General features: G+C 41.9%; 1 protein-coding gene across 1 annotated transcript; it reads left to right on the forward strand.

Moving 5' to 3' along the window:
• zufsp (zinc finger containing ubiquitin peptidase 1) lies at positions 1-16,711 on the forward strand (the record flags this gene model as incomplete). Its single annotated transcript, XM_083892084.1, has 10 exons — positions 1-505; positions 667-768; positions 2,615-2,725; positions 2,811-2,920; positions 4,051-4,219; positions 9,394-9,582; positions 11,018-11,183; positions 14,688-14,848; positions 16,034-16,254; positions 16,664-16,711. The coding sequence occupies exons 1-10, from the start codon at positions 7-9 to the stop codon at positions 16,709-16,711; spliced, it is 1,776 nt and encodes a 591-aa protein (XP_083748210.1). The 5' UTR covers positions 1-6.
• Between the last annotated feature and the right edge of the window lie 5,837 nt (positions 16,712-22,548).

Here is a 22,548-nt window from a genome sequence, read left to right on the forward strand (position 1 = left end):
GCAGCCATGCTGACCTGTGAGATCTGTGGTGAGGAGATACTGCTGGAGGAGGACATGAAGACGCATCTCCTTCTCGACCATATAGAAAATAACATGCACTGTCCGCTCTGTTCCTTGTCTGGAGTGTCATATGATGAACTCTGTTTCCACATCAGCTCTGCACATCCAGAGAGGCAGCAAACGGAGCCGATCACGGCTCAAGCCGCATCCACAAACACTGGTTTAACTCCTCAGTCCTGTGATGCAGCCAGTGAAGTGACACCCGATGGTGCCTCTGGTGTGACTGCTGACTCAGTACAACTTAAACACAACAGTGTACCTGAAAGTGGGCGTTTGTCCCTTGAGGACACTGAACCCTTCACCAGACACGAGTCATTCTGTGAATGTTCTCAATCGTCCAGCTCATTGGACAGATGTGAGTGTGTCAGTCGCTGTAATGGATCGGAGTTTGATGGACCCGGACACAGCAAAGCCAAACAGAAGCGACTGTCTTCATCAAGAAAAGGTGATTCAAATGTTTTTTATTAGATTTTATACGATTTTTCAAAAACCTATATAATATACACACCACACAACAACAAAACAAAGACCTACGATTGTAACTACAAAACAAAAACATAAACAGACAGACAAACGAACCCTCAAACCCTCAAATGTTTGTTACAGAGAGGCTGTTCTCCTGCCCCATGTGTCCCCTGGTCTTCAGCAGCAGCGTTCTCCTGCAGGAGCATGTCGAGTTGCACCTGGAGAAGAGGAGCACAGCTGAAGGTAACTTCTCTGCCGTTGAGATTTGCATCTCTGCTGCCATGTACAGAATGTGCACTTCTAACTAATTCACCTTTTGTAATCAGCACCTTGCTAATCAGCAGGATCTCTTCAAATTCCCAAGCAGCACAAACACGTTCCACAAATACCAGGGCGGTTAGCCGAGGTCTGAAGAGACACAAGATTTCTTTATGTCTTAAGATTAAGACGCCCCCCGGGCTACATATGTACTTCCTGGGACTTTATTTTAATTGTCTACACTGGAGGCATTTTCAGCAGTCAGCTGAAGTCACATTTTTGTGTCTGTTGGAGGCACAGAGGAATGTCACGTAGGACTGGTAAATTAACAGTAACTATAATTATTATTGCAGTGTGAAATAACAGAATTTTTTTATGAATCAGAGTCACGTTTTTCCAAAAATCAAGTATTCACAACATAGAACACTCAGTAGAGTAGGATGGACAGGGTTCCCGTGGCTCCTTGGAATCCTTGAAAGTGCAAGAAAGAAGTTGATATTTAGGTAAATGTCTCCCTCTGCTGATGTGCCCTTGTTTCTTACGAAGCCACCTACTGTTTCATGCGCCCTGCATTGCTTGATGTGCATAGACTAGGCCTGTGCAGAACATGTCAAGACAAAGCAGGCCCCCTAACCCGAATCCCTGTCTACGCACACACACCAAAAGAATAAAGTGAATAATTACAAACATTTATATGCAAAAATAAACAGCAGTTGTAGGGTTGTGTTCCTACGCTCACAGTGTATATGGATAAAAACCTGTCCTGTGCTTCCAGAAAAACAAAACCAAGGTTATTGTTGCGATACCGGTGTGTCTTTGGTACGTTTACCTTTCTCAGATGTGATATTTTGTTGTACATATGCTCATAACAGGTATGCGGTCAGGTTGAGCCGCTAACTGACCTGATGAGACTTGCTTCTGCAGTAATGGTCATATAAGTTTTAAGATCAGAGGTGTTGATTTATAAATAGATTTATAAATCTAGAGGTGGCCCAAAATATTGGTTTTAATTTGGGTGATACCGATTTCTGATTATCCCCAGTTTGGGAACCATGGGTCTGTTAATATGGAGATATAAAATGGGAATGACAAAACCTGACCCAAGACTGAAGCTATTGGGTGTCTATCTTGTGGAAATTTTCTGCTGCTGGTGAAGAATGAAATAGAGTACTTCTGCCGGCCGACAAGATTTTTATTTTCTTTGCAAGGAAAAGGTCAATCTTCACAGGAGTGTTCCTAGCTGGAGAAAGATCCAGAGCATCGTGAGCCCTCCACTCCACATATATACCTGAGCAACTCCCCTTTTGCATTCCTCTAATAGACAAAGAGTCTTCTTTTCCAGGCGGTGTCTCCTGTAGGTATTGGGGAGCCGACTCCCTGCGGATGTCGTAGGAAGGTGTCAGTTCAGGCTAGATGCAATACACAATACACAATACACAAAAAGGCCTGGTGTTCTATGTTGGGCTGGTATAGGGTGATGGTAAGTTGTAGCTCTGAGACAGAGAAATTGAATTTACCATGACAATCTCTGATCAGCTGATCTGGCTGCATGACATAGCTGTGGCCCAATGTGACAGAAAAAGTATCACTGAAATCTGAGAACACTTTATTCCGGAAGTTAAGAATCATAGCAACGACAATGCGGTGCCACAAGTGAACCAACCTGAACCAACAACAGATGCCGGGGATAAAAACCCTGCCTTATGTATACATTTATCAGTAAAAAGCATGGAAAATGGCTATTTGCTGGGAGGCTTCCATTATTTTTCTTCAGAGCACCATTCTACAACCGTCACATGAAATACATTTGTCTTTCTAATCTGCTCTGTAGGGGAGACGAGACCCGAATGCCCCATGTGCTCTGTTGTCTGCAGTGACGACATCTCTCTGCAGGAACACGTGGAGCTGCATTTAGACCACGACACAGGTGGCAACAGCGCAGGTGGACGCACCATATTTTCATTTTCATGTCCACAAAACAGGTCTTAAAGCCCACTAAGTTTTTTGGTTTCCTTGTGTTGCTGCAGGAAGTCCTGGTTCTGACCTGAAGCTGGCCAGGCAGCTGCAGCAGCAAGAGGAGGAACTCAGAAGGAGGCAGGAGGAGGCACAGGAGGAGAAGGAATTCAAGAAGCTGCAGGTCTGGATTCTACATTGCTGAACATCATTTTATTCACATTTGTGTATCTTGCAAACTGCCTCCAATGACAAATTAGGTTCAATTCCAGCAAATGAGTGTAATTGTTCACTGATACAATAAGTAGTATCTGCCACTGTTGAGGGTTAAAGACAGAGGATGATGCACAATCGTATGCCCTATAATTTGAATATCTGCTCCGAGGGCCATGGGTGGAGCTGGAGCCAATCATCTTGTGTATCAAGTCAGTCAGACTGTAGTATGTGGGGTGGGGCCCCTTTTATACATTGCATTTTTGAACCTTAATTACAGCTCCACACCCTGGCTTGTTGGTGTCATATTCCTAATTAAAGCAGCAGTGTGTAACTTTCAGACATAAACAAGTGTCAGTTATATTTGATCCATTGTCAAATGCGTTACCACAATGCTGCCCACGGGTCCTTGGAAGTTTAAAAAATAAAAAAATCAAGGGCCAAGGTTAGACATGGGCTATGAGAGTGCTTGAATGTTGTGCAAGAAAGAAGTTACGTTGATATTTAGCTAAATGTCTCCCTTGCCTCCCACTTTGTTATGACGCCACCTACTGTGTCATGCCCTGCATTGCTTGATGTACGTAGATGAGGCCTACGCACAACAAACACAGAGTCATAATTACCAGCCGTGTTGTGGACACTGTCCACTGTCTTTCCGATTTCGTGCAGAAGAATGAGCGAAGTAACGTTAAACAAGAGAGAGCAAATGACGATGTGATGCCTGGGAAATGCAAATTCCGACATCTCTGGCTCACCAAAGAAAATTACAAAGACTTGGCAAGATTCCAAGGACAACCATTTGGCCAGATGCTGAGCGTGCTGCTAAACAAAACAACTGGAGGAGTTTCAGTTGTGAATTCTACTGCTCAAAACACCCAGTTGCTCAGTTTTGTTGGGATAAATGCTTCTTGCTCTTGCCTACACACAAACTCTCCTTCAGCTGCAACAATTATTTATTTATTTTATCGACAAAAAATCCCCCTCACGTTACCTACCTCATAGTTCTTTTCAGGCCTAACATCCAATATGCTGGAGCAGGCGTATTCCATACTAAAAGCTGAGTTAAGTTAACCTGGCCTGTGTGACATGTGATCTGTGCAGCGGCAGTTTGGTGTGGACGGCAGCGGGGGCTACCGCAGACAGATGGAGAGGACCATGGAGAGAGCGGTGGCTAGTGGCCTCATGGCGCCTTCGGAGTTTCACTGCAAGAGGGCTGAGATGATGGAGTCTCTCGCCTCAGGTGTCGATGACGGCAGAACCAGAACTCAGGGTGCGTTTGTGCATGTCCGACAACCATCACTGCATAATCGCCATACACAGACTGATTCAGTGATTCCCAAAGTGTGGGCCACGGCGTGACCCGTGGCGGTACTGCAGGTGGGCCGTGAAAGGTCATTAAATATGAATGAATTAATAGGTTTTTAATTTTAAGTTGTGTAATCAAGATTTAAAGAAACTCTTACAAAGCCGTAGTATTTAAATTATGCAATCTTTTCTGCCAGACACTGAGTTTTAGTATCCCCATGTTCATATAAAAACAATAGTATATATGGGAATTATTATTGATCCTAGTCTCGTTTCTTGATGAGTGATCGTAATTTAAAGGTGAAGTAAGTAATTTATAGTTTTCATACTGTTTTAGCGTTCTAATGGCTAATAGCGAGCTAGGTGCATGTTCACACAAACTGTCACCGCAATAACTGGTCATGATAGTTATTTCACATAGCCGTTTCGAGATGGGGTTAGCAGGGAACGTATTTACATTTGCAGAGCCAAGATACGTCTGTCGCTGAGGGCGAACAGACAAAGTAATACAACACACACAAACTAACCTGTGTTTAGTGACTGCCATCGGGCAAAAAGTAACATTTAGATAAGTATGTGAAATTACCTGTCCAGCAGAAAACAAGCAAGGTCGGCATCAGTGCGTAACCCTCTGTCCCTCATCAGCGCTCTCAAAGCAACACCGATGTTCACTCGTGATTTCTGCCGTCTTTTGTCGCGGTCATGTTTTCCGGCGTCGCTTTTCCTTTTCTTTGCGGGTATACGGTCTAATACTGGTGTTCCTTTATCCGCTGTAAAATACGTGTGGTCCATTCTAAACGCGTAAAAAGATCCGATCTCAGTCTCGTCTCGGCGCTCTCTCCAGCTGACCAGCACGTTTCCACTCTGTTTATACCTCAGACTTCCTGCTCCGTCAGTGGAGGCGGGACTTCCGCTACAAGTAAAGCGACGCTCGATTTGTTCTCTCTGGTTTGTCTATACAGGCTCCCGTAGAAACATGGCGTCGTGGCAATGCAACAGCGGCCCGCGACCATGTTATTTTACATGACTTTTTGAAACTACGAAAAATGAAACAAAGAATATTATACAGCGACTAGACAATGCAGGAGCACATAATATGTACACAAAAGTGGATTTTGGGTCATATAAACCCATAAATACTACACAGTGTCCCTTTAAGGTTTAGGTGTGGTCCTCAGTAGATTTCCAGATTTCAAAGTGGGCCCCCCAGGAAGTTTGGGGATTGCTGCTTTAAAATAATAAAACACATTGAAATTCATTGCAGTCATTATTGTCCTGTATTCCTCATTTACAGATGCCAGTCTCTAATTTTCAGCTGATTACCTCAATATCCCTGTTGTGAAAGGCATTCTAGAATGGTGTTTATGAAGTGCGAGAGTGAATCATCTGTATAGAAAATTACCCCAAAAAAACGCTGTAGAAATTTGTGTAAACAATCCTTTTGTGAACTTGGAGGGAACAACCAAGCATCAAACTAAACCAGCATAATTATCACATTAGGGACTTAAGATAAACAAGTTATGTAACAGTTTTATTGATGCCACCAAAGTTGACTTTAATCTTTCATAGTGTGGAGTTGGGAGCTGCTCTCATTCTGACAGTGCATCCCCGGTATTTGGTGTAGTTTTTTATCCCGTTTTTTCCTGGCACAGTTACTGTGACCTGCAGTGCTACAGTGAAAACCATGAACTTAGTTTGGGTGTACGTTTTTTTTAGGTCCTAAGACCCCTTTCTTGGTCCCTGTACTGAGGGGAATCTGCTCAAATGAAGCCAAAGAGAAGACGTTTACAGTGTAGTATTAATATCTTCTACTGGTTTTGTGGTTTCTGTTGTCATTGTTGTCTTGTCAGAGGTGTATATTTGTACCCTGCAATAAGAGAGCTGTCATGGCCCAATTAAAGAGTTATCAACACTGCTGAGTTTATGTTCCTGCCCATCTCTCAGATTCCCAGAATTTGTCAACTCCCTGTTACAGTCCACAGCTTTATCCTGAACCAGTTCTTCAGCATTCCCTCACCTTTCACAAAATGTTCCTTTCATTGATCTCTGTCACTGGAATACATGCGCGCCCGTGTGTGTGTGTGTGTGTGTGTGTGTGTGTGTGTGTGTGTGTGTGTGTGTGTGTGTGTGTGTGTGTGTGTGTGTGTGTGTGTGTGTGTGTGTGTGTGTGTGTGTGTGTGTGTGTGTGTGTGTGTGTGTGTGTGTGTGTGTGTGTGTGTGTGTGTGTGTGTGTGTGTGTGTGTGTGTGTGTGTGTGTGTGTGTGTGTGTGTGTGTGTGTGTGTGTGTGTGTGTGTGTGTGTGTGTGTGTTAATCCACCTAATGTTTTATTCAGGTGCTTTTCAAAATACTCTGTGTTCTGCACACCATATTATATAATGGGCAACGAGTGACGCACACAGAAGGATAAATGGGTCAGTGTCGGCACAATGTCAATCTGTGGTGTCTTTGTTATGGTAAGAGTCGGCAGGTAAAGGCAGGTTGACTTGGTGTGTATGACGCTTAAAAAAGTGTTTGCTTACAGTTGCATTTTTGACTTCAAAAGCAAGATTATGCAACTTTATTTTTACTTCATTTGGACGGCACACTCATTTTTTGTTCCAGTGTGTACAATTTAGTGGATAATAACTAGTAGACATTTTTCACTAAATGTTTCATTAATTTATTACCTGAAAACTGACATTACACAGGTTTTATTCAACTCTTTAGAAGTCACGTTTCCTCTTCGCAGGTATTTTTGCGATTTGATGGAACAATGAAAGTGAGACCAGCTACAGACATTTCTTTTCAATCAGACGTGTCTTCTATTGTTCTTCAGAGTTCAACTTACTATACATAAATGTAATATTTTTGATCTGTCTGCACTGCGTGAAAAGTCATACACTCTTAGAAATAAAAGAGCTAAGTAGAACCATATAAGGTTTTTTGGCTTGTCCTCATAGGAGAACCCTTTTTGGCTACAGGTAGAACCTTTTTATAAAGGTTCCACCTGGAACCCTTTTGGGGGGTTCCACCAAGAACCCTTTTAAAACCCTTCATTCAGGAAAGTGGTTTTAAATGGTTCTCTGGATCAAAATGGTTCTTACTGGAACCATTAGTGTTACCAAGAACCCTTGAAATTGAACCCTTTCCTGAAGAAATGTTTTTTTGAAGCAAATGGTTCCAGGTAGAACCTCAGCCCTTGTTGTAGAAGATCCCTTTTGGAACCCTTATTTCTAAGAATGAATCAGTTAGAGCCATGGGTCTCAAACCTATAGTGGTACGCAAGCTTCCTCTCGTGGTACTTGGAGGATAATTCTTTTCGACTGTAGATAGATACCAGTAGCCACCAAAGTCCTCAATAAACATACAATAATATATGCTTATTTTTTTAATATATATATAATATATAATATGTCCAGAACTCTGCTCAGAACTGCTGCACGCCTCTTCACCGGTACTTGCTGCAGAGAACACATCACACCTGTCCTCAAACACAGAATCAACTTCAAAATCTTATTCTAAAATAAATAAAAAATATTTTGTGCAGTCGGAGATGACAGGCTCTGCGTCGACGCAGAGTCTCTGCGTAACCTACGCAGAGTCTCTGCGTAACCTACGCAGAGTCTCTGCGTAACCTGCGCAGAGTCTCTGCGTAACCTGCGCAGAGCACTTTACGCAGGAGTATAAATTGGGCTTACACCTACAAAGCCCTCAACAACACCACCTTGCTGACCTCCTCCATTGGCACAGTGGGGAACCTCTTATGCCGGTATTCCTAAAGACTGCCTTTGACCTCACATGTTGTTGACCAATCAGATATGGATCAGATTCTAAATTTAAAGAGTCAGCTTATAGCACTATCGGTGTATTTGTACTTTGAAGTAAAACATGTTGTCATTTGAGAGAGAATATTTGACCCAGTTACTGGTTCTTTCGTCATTTGCCGATTTCAGATGGTTGTTTGTTACTACTGAAGCTTGGAGGAGTGCATTCATGCACACATTTTCATACCATGTTTCCCAAGCATAGATTTTCTAACTGAATGTTCCCATTCACAATATAATGGCAATGGTATCTTTACATGGCTAACAAATTACTCATGAGAGGCTGCCTAAACTTTGTTGTGTATTGCTAGATAAACACTTCAGCAGGCAGTCAAAAAGTATTTTATGTGGGAGCGTTGGTACATGTCCTGAGCTGAAGCACATGGTTTACCTACTAATTATGGGCTTTGTGTCTGGTAATTATGGATTAATGTCACATTTTTATGAGAGCTGTGGTAAAGAACATAATACAAGTAAATAAACTATTGGAGACATGGTGATGTAGGCAAGTCTCGAGCTTGGGCTAATTGTTTATCATCACAGTCTCTGCATAGAGAGTTAGATTATACACATCATGCTACTACAACGTAATGTTGCTGATTCATTGAGACACAACTTTTCCATTCTTCACTTCCATGACTAATCAACAAAATACATGTGTGATGTAACATCATCTAAACAATTTATCTCTGCTTCAAATTGGGTTTTTTTTGTAACGTAAGTTTGTAGCTGTGAGTGACAGGTCAGTATTACTTTCAAAAAGAGAGCAGCCCCCAACTCTCCGAGCAAATGAGCACCACCTAAAAGTCGGAATATCGTGAGAAAAGTGCTGAAAGGGAGTGTGTGGTAGCCGTTTACGTTGGTGTTCTTTTCTATGCAAATGGTGCACTCCACTTCACAATCACCCAAATCATTCTAGAGAAGGTTGTCACTGTCCTGCATGTTTAAGATGTTTGCCTGTTCAAACGCGCCTAATTCAAATGGTCAGCTCTTTAATAATCTCTGCTGAGTCCTGATAACGAGCCATTTATTCCCCAGGACCAAGAGCGACCCATGTGTAACCCAAGAGTAATTTGTCTGTTCCTCTAATTGTCTGCTAAAAATTGCTGTTTTTTTCCCATATCACAATATTCTGTGTACTGCAACTATATTACAGAAAGACGTAATATTGCAACGTCGGTTTGATCAAACGGGTCAAACAATTTTAGCAGTGATGGACTAATGTCTGTGTGCCGATCACATTCCCATCTGATGGTTTCCTCTTGAGATGATCTGCTGCTGGAATGTACTAAGCTGAACTCGTTTAACATGCCCTCTCGTCTCCTCTGTGTCAAGGTGTGGTCAGAGCCCTATATGAATACTACCAGACTGAATGCAGAGACAGTGCTCATGTGTGGCTGAGCGCGGACACGGACCACTACTGCTCCTCAGAGGGGGATAACGGCTGGGGCTGTGGATACAGAAACATCCAGATGCTCATCTCTTCTCTACACAACATAGACACATTTTCTCCTGTCCTTCAAGGTGTGCAACCACACTGCATACAAACAAACATATTAAAACAGAATAATCTTGGTTGGTGAACAAAATAAGACATTTCAGAACATCAACATTGTCTGACATTTTATGGAGCAAATTTGAAAATAATTGTTAGTTGCAGCCCTTCACACATCGCATGGAGTACTACCATGTTGGTGGTCAGCGCATGTTTTCAAATGGGTATCCTACAGGACATTATCATTATTAGAAGAAGAAGACCTCAGTGTCACCTTGTCAAACACTTTTTTTTGCCTTGTGAACACATACAGTATCCCAGGAACGCCTGTAGGGGAAACCTTACACAGTTCTGCTCAGATTTTTGTGGCCGTACAGATCAACACCAACATGTTTTTAGCCATTCTGCTGAGATGACTGGCAGAGGCTTACGAGCAGTAATTTGAGTTGTTTTCAGGAGCAGGGCAGCATTGATGTTCTGTCACACACAAAAGCATGATGATCCTCACTTAGCTGTCCTCGTCTACACTATAATGGACTAAGCTTCACCAACTGTCCTACTGTCAGAGCCAGTTACAGCTGCTATATAACAGCTATGTTGTTGTCTTTACTCTGTGAACTGAACTGTAGTTTTAGGCCTGACAACAGAACAGACAGAGAAAGACTATGACTTTGTTTTTGGTAAAACTAGGGCGTACACACGGCTATGTGCTTTGGTCTAATGACACTATTGTTGTTGTAGAGATCAGTATATCATCTGGTCTTTGGTGATTTGGTGTTGGCTGCAAAATAACCACAAGGGCACAATTACTACAATTAGGGCTGTTGAGGTCATGATATTAGTTGACTAATGCACTGTCTGAAGAATGTTGGCATTAAACTTTGTATGTAGCATTAGAAATACAAATACCTACCTGCTTGGTTGGAATTGTGTCCATAAATGTTTTTTTATGTCCAATCCAATTCAAATATTAAGCACTTTTAAAAACAACACGGTTGGCCAAAGTGCAGTACAGTCACATTAAAATGCATGAAACATGGTACAACGTATAAGACAATAAAACAAGTGAGTGTTAACACTCTCTGCCACCTTTCTGTCACAAATGCGACAAAGCTCCTCATCCACGTTACGTAAAACTAGTTTTTCAGTTTGAACGAACGCAATCAGCAAATCACATCGACTGCAATTGAATCGGTCTATGTTTGATGCTTTTTGTTCCGTGTCGAGAGTTAGAGTTATGGTTATGGTTAGTCCAAGAAATTGCAGTTAGGACAATTAGTTTCCACTGTAGCCGAATGTAACTGTCCACAACACACGCACCCCTTTCACTGAATCCACAGACAAAATATGTCTGACAGCACGACTACCAGCTTTAGAAACTTGAGAATGTGTATTACAGTAATGCAACTCTCCTAACCTGTCCATATTTTAGTTAATTTAATTTACATACTCATTCCTTTGCAGATAAATCTGTGCCAAGTATCCCTCGGGTGCAAAGTATGATCGAGGATGCTTGGAAAGAAGGTCTGGATCCACAAGGTGCGTCGCACTTCAACCAGCAGCTGCAGGGAACACGAGCCTGGATCGGAGCCACAGAAATCTACTGTCTCCTCACCTCATTGGGGATCAGGTGAGCCAAGACTCCTCTCTTAAACCTATTATGCCGTGTTTCCATCAAGGTTCTGTTGGGTTTGGTACAGTTTGGTATGTTAAAGCCCTGGGTCAGGCTTGCGTTTTGACTGAGAACAGTACCTTTACTTGGTAGGTGGTTATGGGCTTTTCCCGATGGGCGCATTGGGGAGATGCGTAGCGTCATACCGATACGACACACCTCCAAGCAGTATTATACTGGTCGCAAAGGATTGAAGGTTTTCTGTTGTCCAATTAGCTGATTACCATGAGTGAAGCCAGTCTAGATCCACTATGACAGTATTGTACCATTTTACTCTGGTACCCCAAAGGAGGGGTGCCAAAAAATGGTTATTTTGGTATTATTCTGTATGGAAACCAAATGAATGAAACCAAAAAAATGTACCGTACTGTACAAAAACATCCCACTTGCTGAAAACACGGCATATTTGAAAATAAGCCTACTTCTCACTTGATCTACGACATCAGTTTTTCCTGAGGAGTTAATTGTCTCGATCACTCGTTTCAGGTCTTCATCAATAGGACACAGTGTGATTGACAGCTGGTATCATCTGAACCTGAAGGCTTCAGAATGCAAGCAGAGATTTTTGTGGGTGACGTGACATTTCTGGTATTCCCTGTTGGCAATTGTCTTCCCTGTTAGGTCGTGGAGATGAGGCTTGAAGTCATGTCTGAGAAAAGCAAATAGAAGTAGAGGATGTTGGCAGGACATTTTGCACATCTGCCTGTGGCATAGTCTTGGAACAGCCAATGTAAATAAGTCAACCACACTGCAAGGTTTCTGTAATGCCAACAGCAGAGGTTTTTTTTGGCATTATTTATGTGGTGATCCACACAGCAGAACCAATGATCATGATGATCGTTCTAATGGCCACACCACCATGATTCTATACTTAACTCTAGTGGGAATAATATGCACAGTCCTCATTAGAAAACAAGGCCCAACAATCATCAAAACAACATGGTGATGTTAGAATCTGAAACCATTATTGTGGTTGATAAAGTAGGGTTTGTCCTTTTTAATGATGCTGTACCGAGGTCATGTGGTCTTTAAATTAGTAAGGGTTTAACCTCGAGGCCCTTGGGTCTCGGAGCGCAGATCCTGTATGTGTATCATAACAAACTGGTCAGTTAAACCTGGAGATTGGCAATTTGACTGGAGCCATGTTGAGGTTGTGCAACCAAAAGTTCACAGACATCACCTGCAACCAGGGGCCTGTTACACAAAGCAGGTTTAGTGAAAACTCTGAGTCAGTTAACCCTGTAATGAGGGAAACTCTGGTTTTTTGGTTTCAAAAAGCCAGTTCAGCTTAACTCTGAGTCAGTTACCCTGGCAACATACGCCGTGAACCTAACCTGCTCACTGGCAGGTTTTCTTCAACAAACCTTGAGTTTCTCTCTGTCTCTGCCCCCTTTCAGACACACACGGTATTTGATTTCCTCATTCATTCAGTCAGCAGTCGAGTTTTGGCGTAGTATAGTTCTGCGTCTGTTCTGCGTCTACATTAGAAGTTATATTAGGTGGAGAGTATTTTCACTACCATGTCCTTTTGACAGTGATCCCGTGGATGAAGGTGCAGCATTACTGTGCAGATAATTAAATATTCCTCTGGAGATGATTATCAGACCGCGCATAGATTTCCAGACACTTTTCTTTTTGAGCGGAACAGTTTCACGTCACAGTTCATCATTTTCATACACAAGCTAATCCGTCCTTACATTTCCAACATTACCAACTGGAGTCACGCTCTCACATCACAGCAGAAATTGTGTGTTGCGCTGCGTTTTTTGTTGTTGTTTTTTTACGGAGTTTTTTGTAGAACATCGGAGATGCAGAGCACTTGACCATGATATAAATGAGAAATCATTTATGTGTGTGAAAACATCATTATGTTGGGGATAAAACAACTGTAGGGTCAAACAGCCACTTAATATTTACTTATAAACACAATATAAAACATGATCAAAATGAGGTAATCCCATGAGATTATACTGAGGTTTTACCTGTTTGAACAATGTTTTTATGTTTCATATTAAACTGCTGCCAACTGCGCTTCTCCCCCGCAGGATTACACCTAAATAAATAAATGAATAGTCTACAACTCAAGCAGTTTCCCCCTGTAATATTATTGTGATTGTGCAAAGGATGACATTTAAATGACGCTGTCTCCCTCTCTTTTGCTGCTGTGTTACACTTCCTTCTAAAAACATGCTCAAACTCACCGTATGAGCGCATTATTTTTTTCAACTCCAGTGGGTGAAGAACGTCACCCTCCGCTTCCCCGTTGTCAGGGTGACTCGTCGAAACGGGGCTCCATTCATGCTGTCTTTTTATACTTGTGGTGCACGCGCTTAACTCAAGGTGAAACTACACTGAGTTGAACAAGCTAACTCAAATCAGCTGTTCTGAAACCGAAAACTCAGAGTTTCCTTTCTCAGAGTAGATCAACTCAGAGTTCAGTTAGACTGAGAGTTTGTTGAACCTGCTTTGTGAAACAGGCCCCTGGAACCAAGTGGATAATACCAGCTGTCAATCACACCACTGTCTACTCATACAGTACTGTGTGAACGTCTCAATGCACCAGCGGCTTTGTTGTTTTAATAGCAGTCAGTCTGCGATCTTTGGCATTTAGACTGGAATGATGTGACGGTAAGTTGGTCTTATATAGTATTGGCAAGTTGTCAATGAGTTTAACTTATACAATGTGTATGTAATACTCAAGCGTGTCTTGAATAAACCTGGCGTAAAAAACTTTTTTCACATCATACATAAGAAAGATATCCAGGGCCGTGCTGTTACTCAAATGCTGGATGATTTCAAATAAAGTGATTGAGAAATAATTATACCGTATGGTCATTATAGCATTGCTAAAACAACAAATCTAATGGTGTCCTAAGACTCTTGCACAAATGCTTAACTATTTACTCCAAATGGGAAGATAATTTGAAGAAACTAACATAAAAGGACCATTACCTCCAGAGGAAAATATTTACCGACATTAGAAGTCTCTCAAAGGTTTTTTTATGGTCAGTGAAGTCCGAAGTTAACCTTCAATAAAACATAACCAACAGCTGACAGCCAGGCATACCGGGTTAAAAATTAATAAGAGATATTATACAAATTAAAGACGACAAAAAAATAATATTTGCATTAAAACATTTTTTTTGCAGACTGCAAATCATGTTTTGGTATGTGGTGCCACCTACCACCATACACCCATTGCTGCAGTCAGTAGGTTCTCATCTGCCGAGCAACCGTTACTGCCAGTTACAGTACTTCTGAGCTACAATGGCGGAGAAAACGAAACCTAAAAGACTTGGGTATTTTGAATTTGAGTGTCGTAACCGCTTTTGGCCGCATTCTTACATATGGCGCCTTTAATTGAATACAGGTCAAAAAGTATCATATTTTGCGCTTGTTTATTTAAGTTGCCGTGTTTTTGTCGGTACCAGCTGTCACTGTCCTACTGTGTTGTGTTTTCAGTGCCCACATCATCGACTTTCACCAGCCAACGGGCCCAGGTGACACTCACCCCCGGCTGTTTGAGTGGGTCAAGCAGTACTACTGTCAAGCCAGCAGGGGCAGCAGACTGTCCCCCAGACTCGTGCAGACCTCACTGCCTCCGCTTTACCTGCAGCACCAAGGTATCACACACTGGTTCTGTGTTCCTTTAGACCACTCGGTTACAGGTTGCCCTCCCATCTTACGCACATTTAGCCTTTGAATTTGAAGAAATTTGTCCTGAAATGTCCTTGAATTGGATCATTCAATCATTTTAACAACATGATAACATTTAATTCAAAAAGTACATACTCGACTGACTTGACTTCCAAATTGGCTTCAAAATCACAAACTGATGTGTTTTGCTCAAGTTATTCAGCCCAAGTCTGGATGCGAGACTCAAAATCACAAACTGATGTGTTTTGCTCAAGTTATTCAGCCCAAGTCTGGATGCGAGACTGAATAATTATGGACATGATGATGCAAAACTACCAGTTAGCTTTTCTTCTCACCCTCCACACAACTACTGCTCCCTCTGCCCTGGCTCTTTTCCAAACAGTTGTGAGAAGGGTTTTGGAAGCACGGTGCAGCATTGTCCCAACCAGGTAATCAGGTTTGTGTTCTTCAAACTTCTCTAATCTGTCTATCTGATATCAGGGTTCAGCTTTCCTGCTCACTCTTGTTTTATACTGAAAATGCAGTTGATGCAGGAGTCTGGTTACTGGAGTGTATGTAAACGCTGACCTCTCAGGAGTTGGCCACACTCAGGTTTGTTCATGCTGATGTTGTGAAAACTTCTACACACTTCTAGTTCTTTAATACGTCTCTTCTTTATATGATCTCCTGGCAGATCCTAAGTTTAAAAGTGAGTCAGGCCTGTTCATAGGTATGGGCCCGGGTTTCTGCAGGATGGGGACAGAAACGGAAACCATGGTGCGAGTTCTGTATTCGCCGTTGCGAGGGAGAGAAAACTGTATCAACCGTAATATCTGGCTGAAAACACCTAGGTTTTTTTTTTTTTTGCACAATTAGTGAGCGCTCATGAAAAGATTCAGAAGTGGATTCTACTGCTCAAACAAAACTAGACATTCAGAAGGACAATCTTCACAGTCTTGTTACATACCAACAGCTACCTGAATAGCTCACCTTACAGTGTGCCCACAAGTGCCAATAACAGCTGCTGCTGTTTCTTTCACCATGCGGCAGGGGTTTCGCACTGGAGCTTTAAATAGGATTATGCATGAAATTAAGTACGTGGTTCTTCTGGTGGTATTTGGTAGAAAATCATGATCAGTATTGCGATCTCCTCTTCACATGTCCTTCTGCAGGTCACAGTCGCTCTGTAGTGGGCTTGGAGCAGAGGAAGAATGGTAGCCTGTGCCTCCTGGTTCTGGATCCTGGCTCGTCGGTGTCGGACGCCAGGAAGCTGCTGAGCGGGGACACCATCGCCGCAGCCATGCGCCATGTCAGGAAGTTCCCCAGCAACTTGAAACACAAGCAGTACCAGGTCGTGGCAGTGCAGGGGGTGATGTCTGCTGAGGAGAAACGGGTAAGTGTGTGTGAACATGTATTAAGATCATTGTGAGGATATCTTGTCTGGGTCCCACAACTTTAAAAGACCTTTTCAGGGTTAAGACCTGGTTTTAGTGTTAGGCAAGTAGTTGTGATGGTTTAGGTTAGGGTAAGAGGCTAGGGAATGCATTATGTCTTTGATGTGTCCTCACTAAGATATTAAGATATTAAAAACAAGTTTGTGTGTGACAGTGAGTGACAGCCCTGCTGAGGCAGAGAATGAAATGTAATGATGAAATCACATACTCTTGCAGAGTCTTGCAGTGTTCTTCTCTCACCCTCACTCATCCAATCCTCGAATACAGATTTGCAGGCGAGACTTTGAATAAGTGCTAAGTAAAAGTCGTAATCTTTGTATCAGCACACTTTGTTGTTTGTTTTCACAGATTAGCATCTTGAACTCCAGGACATTATGTGCTGAAAGGATTCCATGAACAGCAACACACTTCTTTATCTCTTGTCTGTTTTTTTTACTGTGAACATTGTATTTTGTCACACCAGGAGCTGCTGAATGTAGAGGTTTTATGCAAATAAAGTTGAGTATTTTTTTAATATTTAAAACATTTGCTGTCCAGTCATTAACAGTTTTCAGCTCAAGGTGTAATTTGCAGCTTTCTGCACCACAAGATCACACCGTTAACCGATAATGAAAACAGGACGTCATTCATAAATGGAACAATGAGTGATCATAAGTTGGATGTAGCAGCTCAGTTTTTCGAGGCGTGTCTTATGGTGTGCACCAAACGTCCTCCACCAATATCACAAGGGGTACTTTACTCCTCTATAATTAAACATTAACCTTGAGGGGGGAAATGAGTGGCTCTTTCCCACAGTAAATGTCACATGTGTCTTCAGTCTGTCTGCCGTCGTCTTCTTGGCTGAGCATGTGCTTCCACGAGATCATGTATGTGGTGATTCGGTGCGTTTCAAAAGTGATTACAATCGGATGTTTTTAATGCAAGCGTGTCATAGGCGAGCTGACTCGAGATGAGCAGTTTCCTGTGTGTGCGATGTTGTGTTTAGTCATTAACTTAGAACAGCGGTTCTCAAACTGAATGGAAGTAAGTCTATTTTATTTATACAGCACCTTTCACATATATAAAATCACAAAGTGCTTCACAATAAAAAATAATAAAATAATAAAAACAACCAAAGTACAGAACCCATTACACTACAATACAACAGACAACTTAAAGCTTGTTTAAAAAGCGTGGCACAAGTTAGGCAGAAGGCAATTTGAGTGGTAAAGCAGTCCAAAGTCTAGCTGCTACTGCTTGGAAGGAGCGTACTCTGGTTTTGTACTTTGTTTGGGGAACCACGAGTAGCCTCTGATCTGCTGACCTGAGATTAAGTCTTAATGTATGAAGGAGCCGCCTGAAGGGATGCTAAAGTAGGGGAGATGGGTGCTCTTTTGCCAGTGTGATTTAAATGTCTAGCTGCAGAATTCTGGACACTCTGCACACAGTCAAGCTCCAAGTAAAAAGACTATTGCAATAGTCGAGGCGAGATGATTTGTAAATTCAGCCTTTGACGCAAGAGATCCGAGTTTAGAAATGTGTTTCCGATTAGCTGTTCACTGAATGGTTCACTCAGGACATTTCTGAAACACCACGATTTCTGAGTTTCAGTTGGACAGACAAGCCTAAGGAACCGATATGCTGCGGACTTTTCACAGGAGGCATATTTATTCCCAATAAGGTAATTTGCTCTCTCATCATCCTCCTCTTCCTCACATAAGAGTTCAGACACTGGTATAGTGAAATTAGTCCAAGATGGAGCAAGAGATGAGGTGACTTGAGGTGAATTTGTTATTATAATTTGTCATTTAACATACCCTGGTATATACAGTAGAACAGTATTTCTGATTTTCCTCCAGGTACCACAGGACGAAGCTACTGCATTTGTGTCTTAATTCATCACCACCATTACCATAGTTATTTGCTGTTGCAGGATGTTGCTGATAAAACTAGTTATTGGTCTTTTTTCTGATTAGTTCATTTATCATGGGAGAAGAAGAAAATGTGTCCAGTCTTGATCTAAACCTCAGAACAGTTTGTTTTTTTGTGTGTCAAGTAGAGGAACATTGTATCAGCATGTTTGTGGAGTTTTTGCTTGAATAATGACTCAAATGACTCCTTGTCACATTTGTTCCAACGTTATTTTTCCTGATAATTGAAGCTGGAGTGGGCAGGATTGCATGAAAAAGTGTTGATTGTTGAGTTTTTTTTGGAAGGAAGTTAAAATAGTATAGCAACACCTGTTCTCTAAAGTTGAAGCTTCTTTTACAGGGTACCCACGGATCTTTGAAATCGTTGTGAATCCAAGTGCTCGAACTTTGTGCAAGAAAGAAGTTCAGTTGATATATAGGTAAATGTCTCCCTTGCTTGTTACGACGCCACCTACTGTTTCATGCGTCGCTTGATGTGAACAAACGGAGAGTTGTAATTACTAGCGGTGTTGTGGACACTGTCCACTGTCTCTCCCTCTCCGCCGTTGACGTGAGGTTCCGTGCAGAAGAATGAGCGAGTAAAGCTAAGCAAGAGGGCGCAAATGAGGAAGCTTGGGTAAATGTCTGGGAAATTAAAATTCCCAGATCTATTGTCTCATCAAAGAAAAGACTGACTTTGACCAAGATCCCAACAAGGACAATCACTTGTCCAGATGCAGAGCGTGCAGCTAATCAATAAACGTGGACGCCATCATGGGCGAAGCGGCTCTTCACAAGTTGCCCTCCCGTCTTAAGCTGTGTCACAGCACATCCGTGTGGATGAAGACATTTCCTGAAACGATGTTGGAAATGTTTTAAATAGACAAAGATAAAAAAAATAGCTAATGTTTCGTTCTGCTCCCATGTGAATGTGGCCTATGCCAAAAGTACAAATGATTGGCTTATTTTACAGATACACAATAGTTTGAATTGTAATGACGACACACTCGTACAAAGGTATTTATGGTTAATGCGTTCAGTTTCTGCCAATCAACGCTCAGAAATGTTGCACATTCGGACTTCAAATAAAAATACAAATACAAATGCTCCTCTGTGAGGTCAGTCGAAGACATGTTGTCCAAATTGCAGCGTGGGAGGTTTGTGGACATACAGTCCACTGCAGGATGATTGACTGCTGCTCCCTTAGAGTCCCAGTGCAGCTGAAGACGAAGAAGAAGAAGAATGTGGAAAAAGTCGATGTCCAGATGTGCACAGTGGACGCTGCTGCCAGATGAGCCTCTGCTGACTCGAGTCAGGTGGATTCAACATCCCCTGTTTACATCCCCCGCAAATACAGGGAACAATTTTTACACTAGACTGAAGCTCGGGTCTGAGAGAACGAGTATGAGAGACATTTGACCAAACCTGACAGGCGCCCCATTTTTATTTTCTCAGTCCAGCCCGAATCGGACGTACATTCTGTATTTTCTATTGGAGCCAGACTTAGTCAGAGTAAGCTGAGGTGTACAGTACTCTGACTGTCGCACATGTGGTTTTTAACCTTTTATTGAAGGCGACGGAAAAGCAGGAGGAGAGGGATAAGTGTGGTTTGTCTGTCTGTTGTGTGTGTGAACTCTGATTGTTGATCGCTGTTTACATAATCCATCTATTCTGGTTTATTTTCAGTTAAAAGTGTCCCACACCGTGACTTCCGTGTTGCGTTCACTGTCCCGTCGTCTTCCTTTCAGAATCAGAGGTCAAATCCCTTTCTTCTTCTTCTTCTTCTTATCAATTATTTCTACTTATTATGCGTATATGTATTCATTGTTGACACTGTATTTTCAGTGAAGCATTTCAAAAATATAATGTTAATCTGTGCGGATCTCGTTGGTTTTTTTTGCCGTTCAGACTGACCAAAAAAATCAAGCTAGACACAATCTGGATATGCTACACCTTCGTTGAAAGGCGACTCACTCCACCATTGAGCTACTGTACCATCATTCAATTCTAATGCCTCACTTTCTTAATACTTTTACTTCTAAAACTTAAGTACATTTTATACTGTACATGTCATGTACTTTAAGACATTTACTTAAGTAATATTTTAAACCAAAGTAATTTTCTGGTAAGATACTTTTACTTTTACTCAGTTTGGGTCCAACACTCGCCTTTATAAGCTATCAGTCAATGAATATTACTTATGTGAATATATAGTCGTGTCCTGATGCGACATCGCGTTCCTCTGGTTGTTGTTATTCAGCATCTGTTTTAGTAGTTGCTCTGCCTGTTGTGTTTAAGTACCACCGGACCCGCTGGATCTGCTGGATCCTGGATATACAGTTAATGCTGCGTTTAAGTGCAGTTTCTTCAACACTCCCTCACCAAAATCATCACTCAAAGGTCTCGGCTCAGTGTACAGTACAATGGAAACTGGTGAAATAATAAATAATAAAAAAAAAAGAATAACAGAAGACATAAACAATCATATTTGGCCAAATAAGGTGAAGTCTTTCTGTGCTTCTCTCTGAATACAACACCAGGCATTTCATGTAAATTAATTCATTTAATTATTTACAACATCTACAAACTGAATTCCAACTTTTCCCCTCAATGACTCATTCATACAGCGTCCAGCTACAATAGGCCTAGAGCCACGGTCCTTTTGGTGGTACTTCTGAAATACTAAAGATATTTATTTTTAACCCTGAGAACAATAGTATTAGAGTATATACAGAGGCTATAAGAATGTGCAACAAGTACTCACAATTTTTAAAATCAGATTGCACTTGTAATTTGGAAATATGTCACAGTTCAAAGTTCACTTGGCTTGTTTTTATGAGGGGAAAAAGTAGGAAAAAAATGCTCTATTTTGTGACTTCTGCATAATTATTGCTACTTTATATCACTATTAAAAACTTTTTACCGTGGGTGAAAGTAAGGGTTAAACACAATGTGAGTAAAAATTAGTTTAGGCTTGTTTTAAGCCAGAAACCTTGAGAAATACCCCAGTGTGTGTGAACTGACAACTCGGCAAATTTTCACCAAAGAACAGCACATAGTTTTCTTGTGCCGTAGTTGGTTTGCAGCGTGAGTAAATACAGTAAGTCCAGCACTTCTCCACTGTGTCGTTTTAAGATGCAGAGCAGAAAGACATTTGAAACCCAATATGAGCAGCTACAGCGTTCACACTGATTGATTGATTTACACCACATAAATATATTTTTTTTAAAAATCAGATTGTATTGTATTGTAAACCAATGTGAATATAATCAGTATTTATTTACAAATATACATACAATCTGATTTTATATTTTTATTTTCTGGTAGTCAAGTTAACGTTTAGGCCTAAACCATTTGGAGCTGAACCAGCAGAGAGTGTGAGTGGAATGAGGAGAGAGTGAGAGGCAGGTTCATGTGAGGTGACTCAGTGAGGAGTCCTCGGGTAAGCCCGGGCCGTGTGTGTGTGTGTTCTTGTAATTGTTAACTCTTTAAGACCTTTACTAGCAGAAATACTCGCCTTATTAGGACCAGCAGAAAAAACAACAACCTGGTTTTAATGTGTTAGAACCTAATAGTAATCTGAGAAACTGGTTGAGTATAAGAGCTTAGGTTAACGATAGGGTTAGACATGAACTGGTAAGAGATAAAGCTTTGTGGGTTCAGATCATTTGATAAGATTAAGATGTAGCGAGGCCAGGTGACGGGTGAGTGTAATGGTGCTTTTCCATTACCTAGTTCCAGCACGGCACGACTCGGCGCAATTTTTTTGCATTTCCATCAGTGATAGTACCTGTAATAAGCTTAACAGCGCTGACGCGATCACAAACGACGAGCCGCCTTTCAGTGGCTGTGTCTGAGAGTCAGAGCCTGTGCTCTGGTCAACAAAAGAACTGGTTCTAATGATTCAGTTACACCGAAAACAACTGCTTCACAAGTCACTAGTCACTCGTGTGTGTGCGTGTGTGTGTGTGTTTAAAATATGCAGCCTCTCTTGGAGAACGAAGAGTGCTGCACATGTAAGAGGTCACGCTTGTTTTGGTTGTGATGTTGCACAAACAGCATGAGGTTCTCTTGTTCATCACCTGACACACTGCACCCCTGACCTCCTGGGACTCATCTCCTCTCCCTCCTCCCTTGCTCCCTCCCTCCTTCGCTCCCTCCCTCCCCCCTCTGTCATCATCTCTCTGCCACAGGAACAGAGGTGTGGTGAGAACTGGAAGTTCTGATTGTGCTGATCTGCGCGAGTGCGCGCGTTCGCGCATCTCCACTCTTCGTGCGAGAAGAGGTGGGACGTTCGGGAGCGTATTTAAAGCCTTAACCTGACCGCGTGTTTCCTGGTGGAAC

The sequence above is a fragment of the Microchirus variegatus genome (assembly GCF_963457635.1).
Source record: "Microchirus variegatus genome assembly, chromosome: 1".
Lineage (NCBI taxonomy): Eukaryota > Metazoa > Chordata > Actinopteri > Pleuronectiformes > Soleidae > Microchirus > Microchirus variegatus.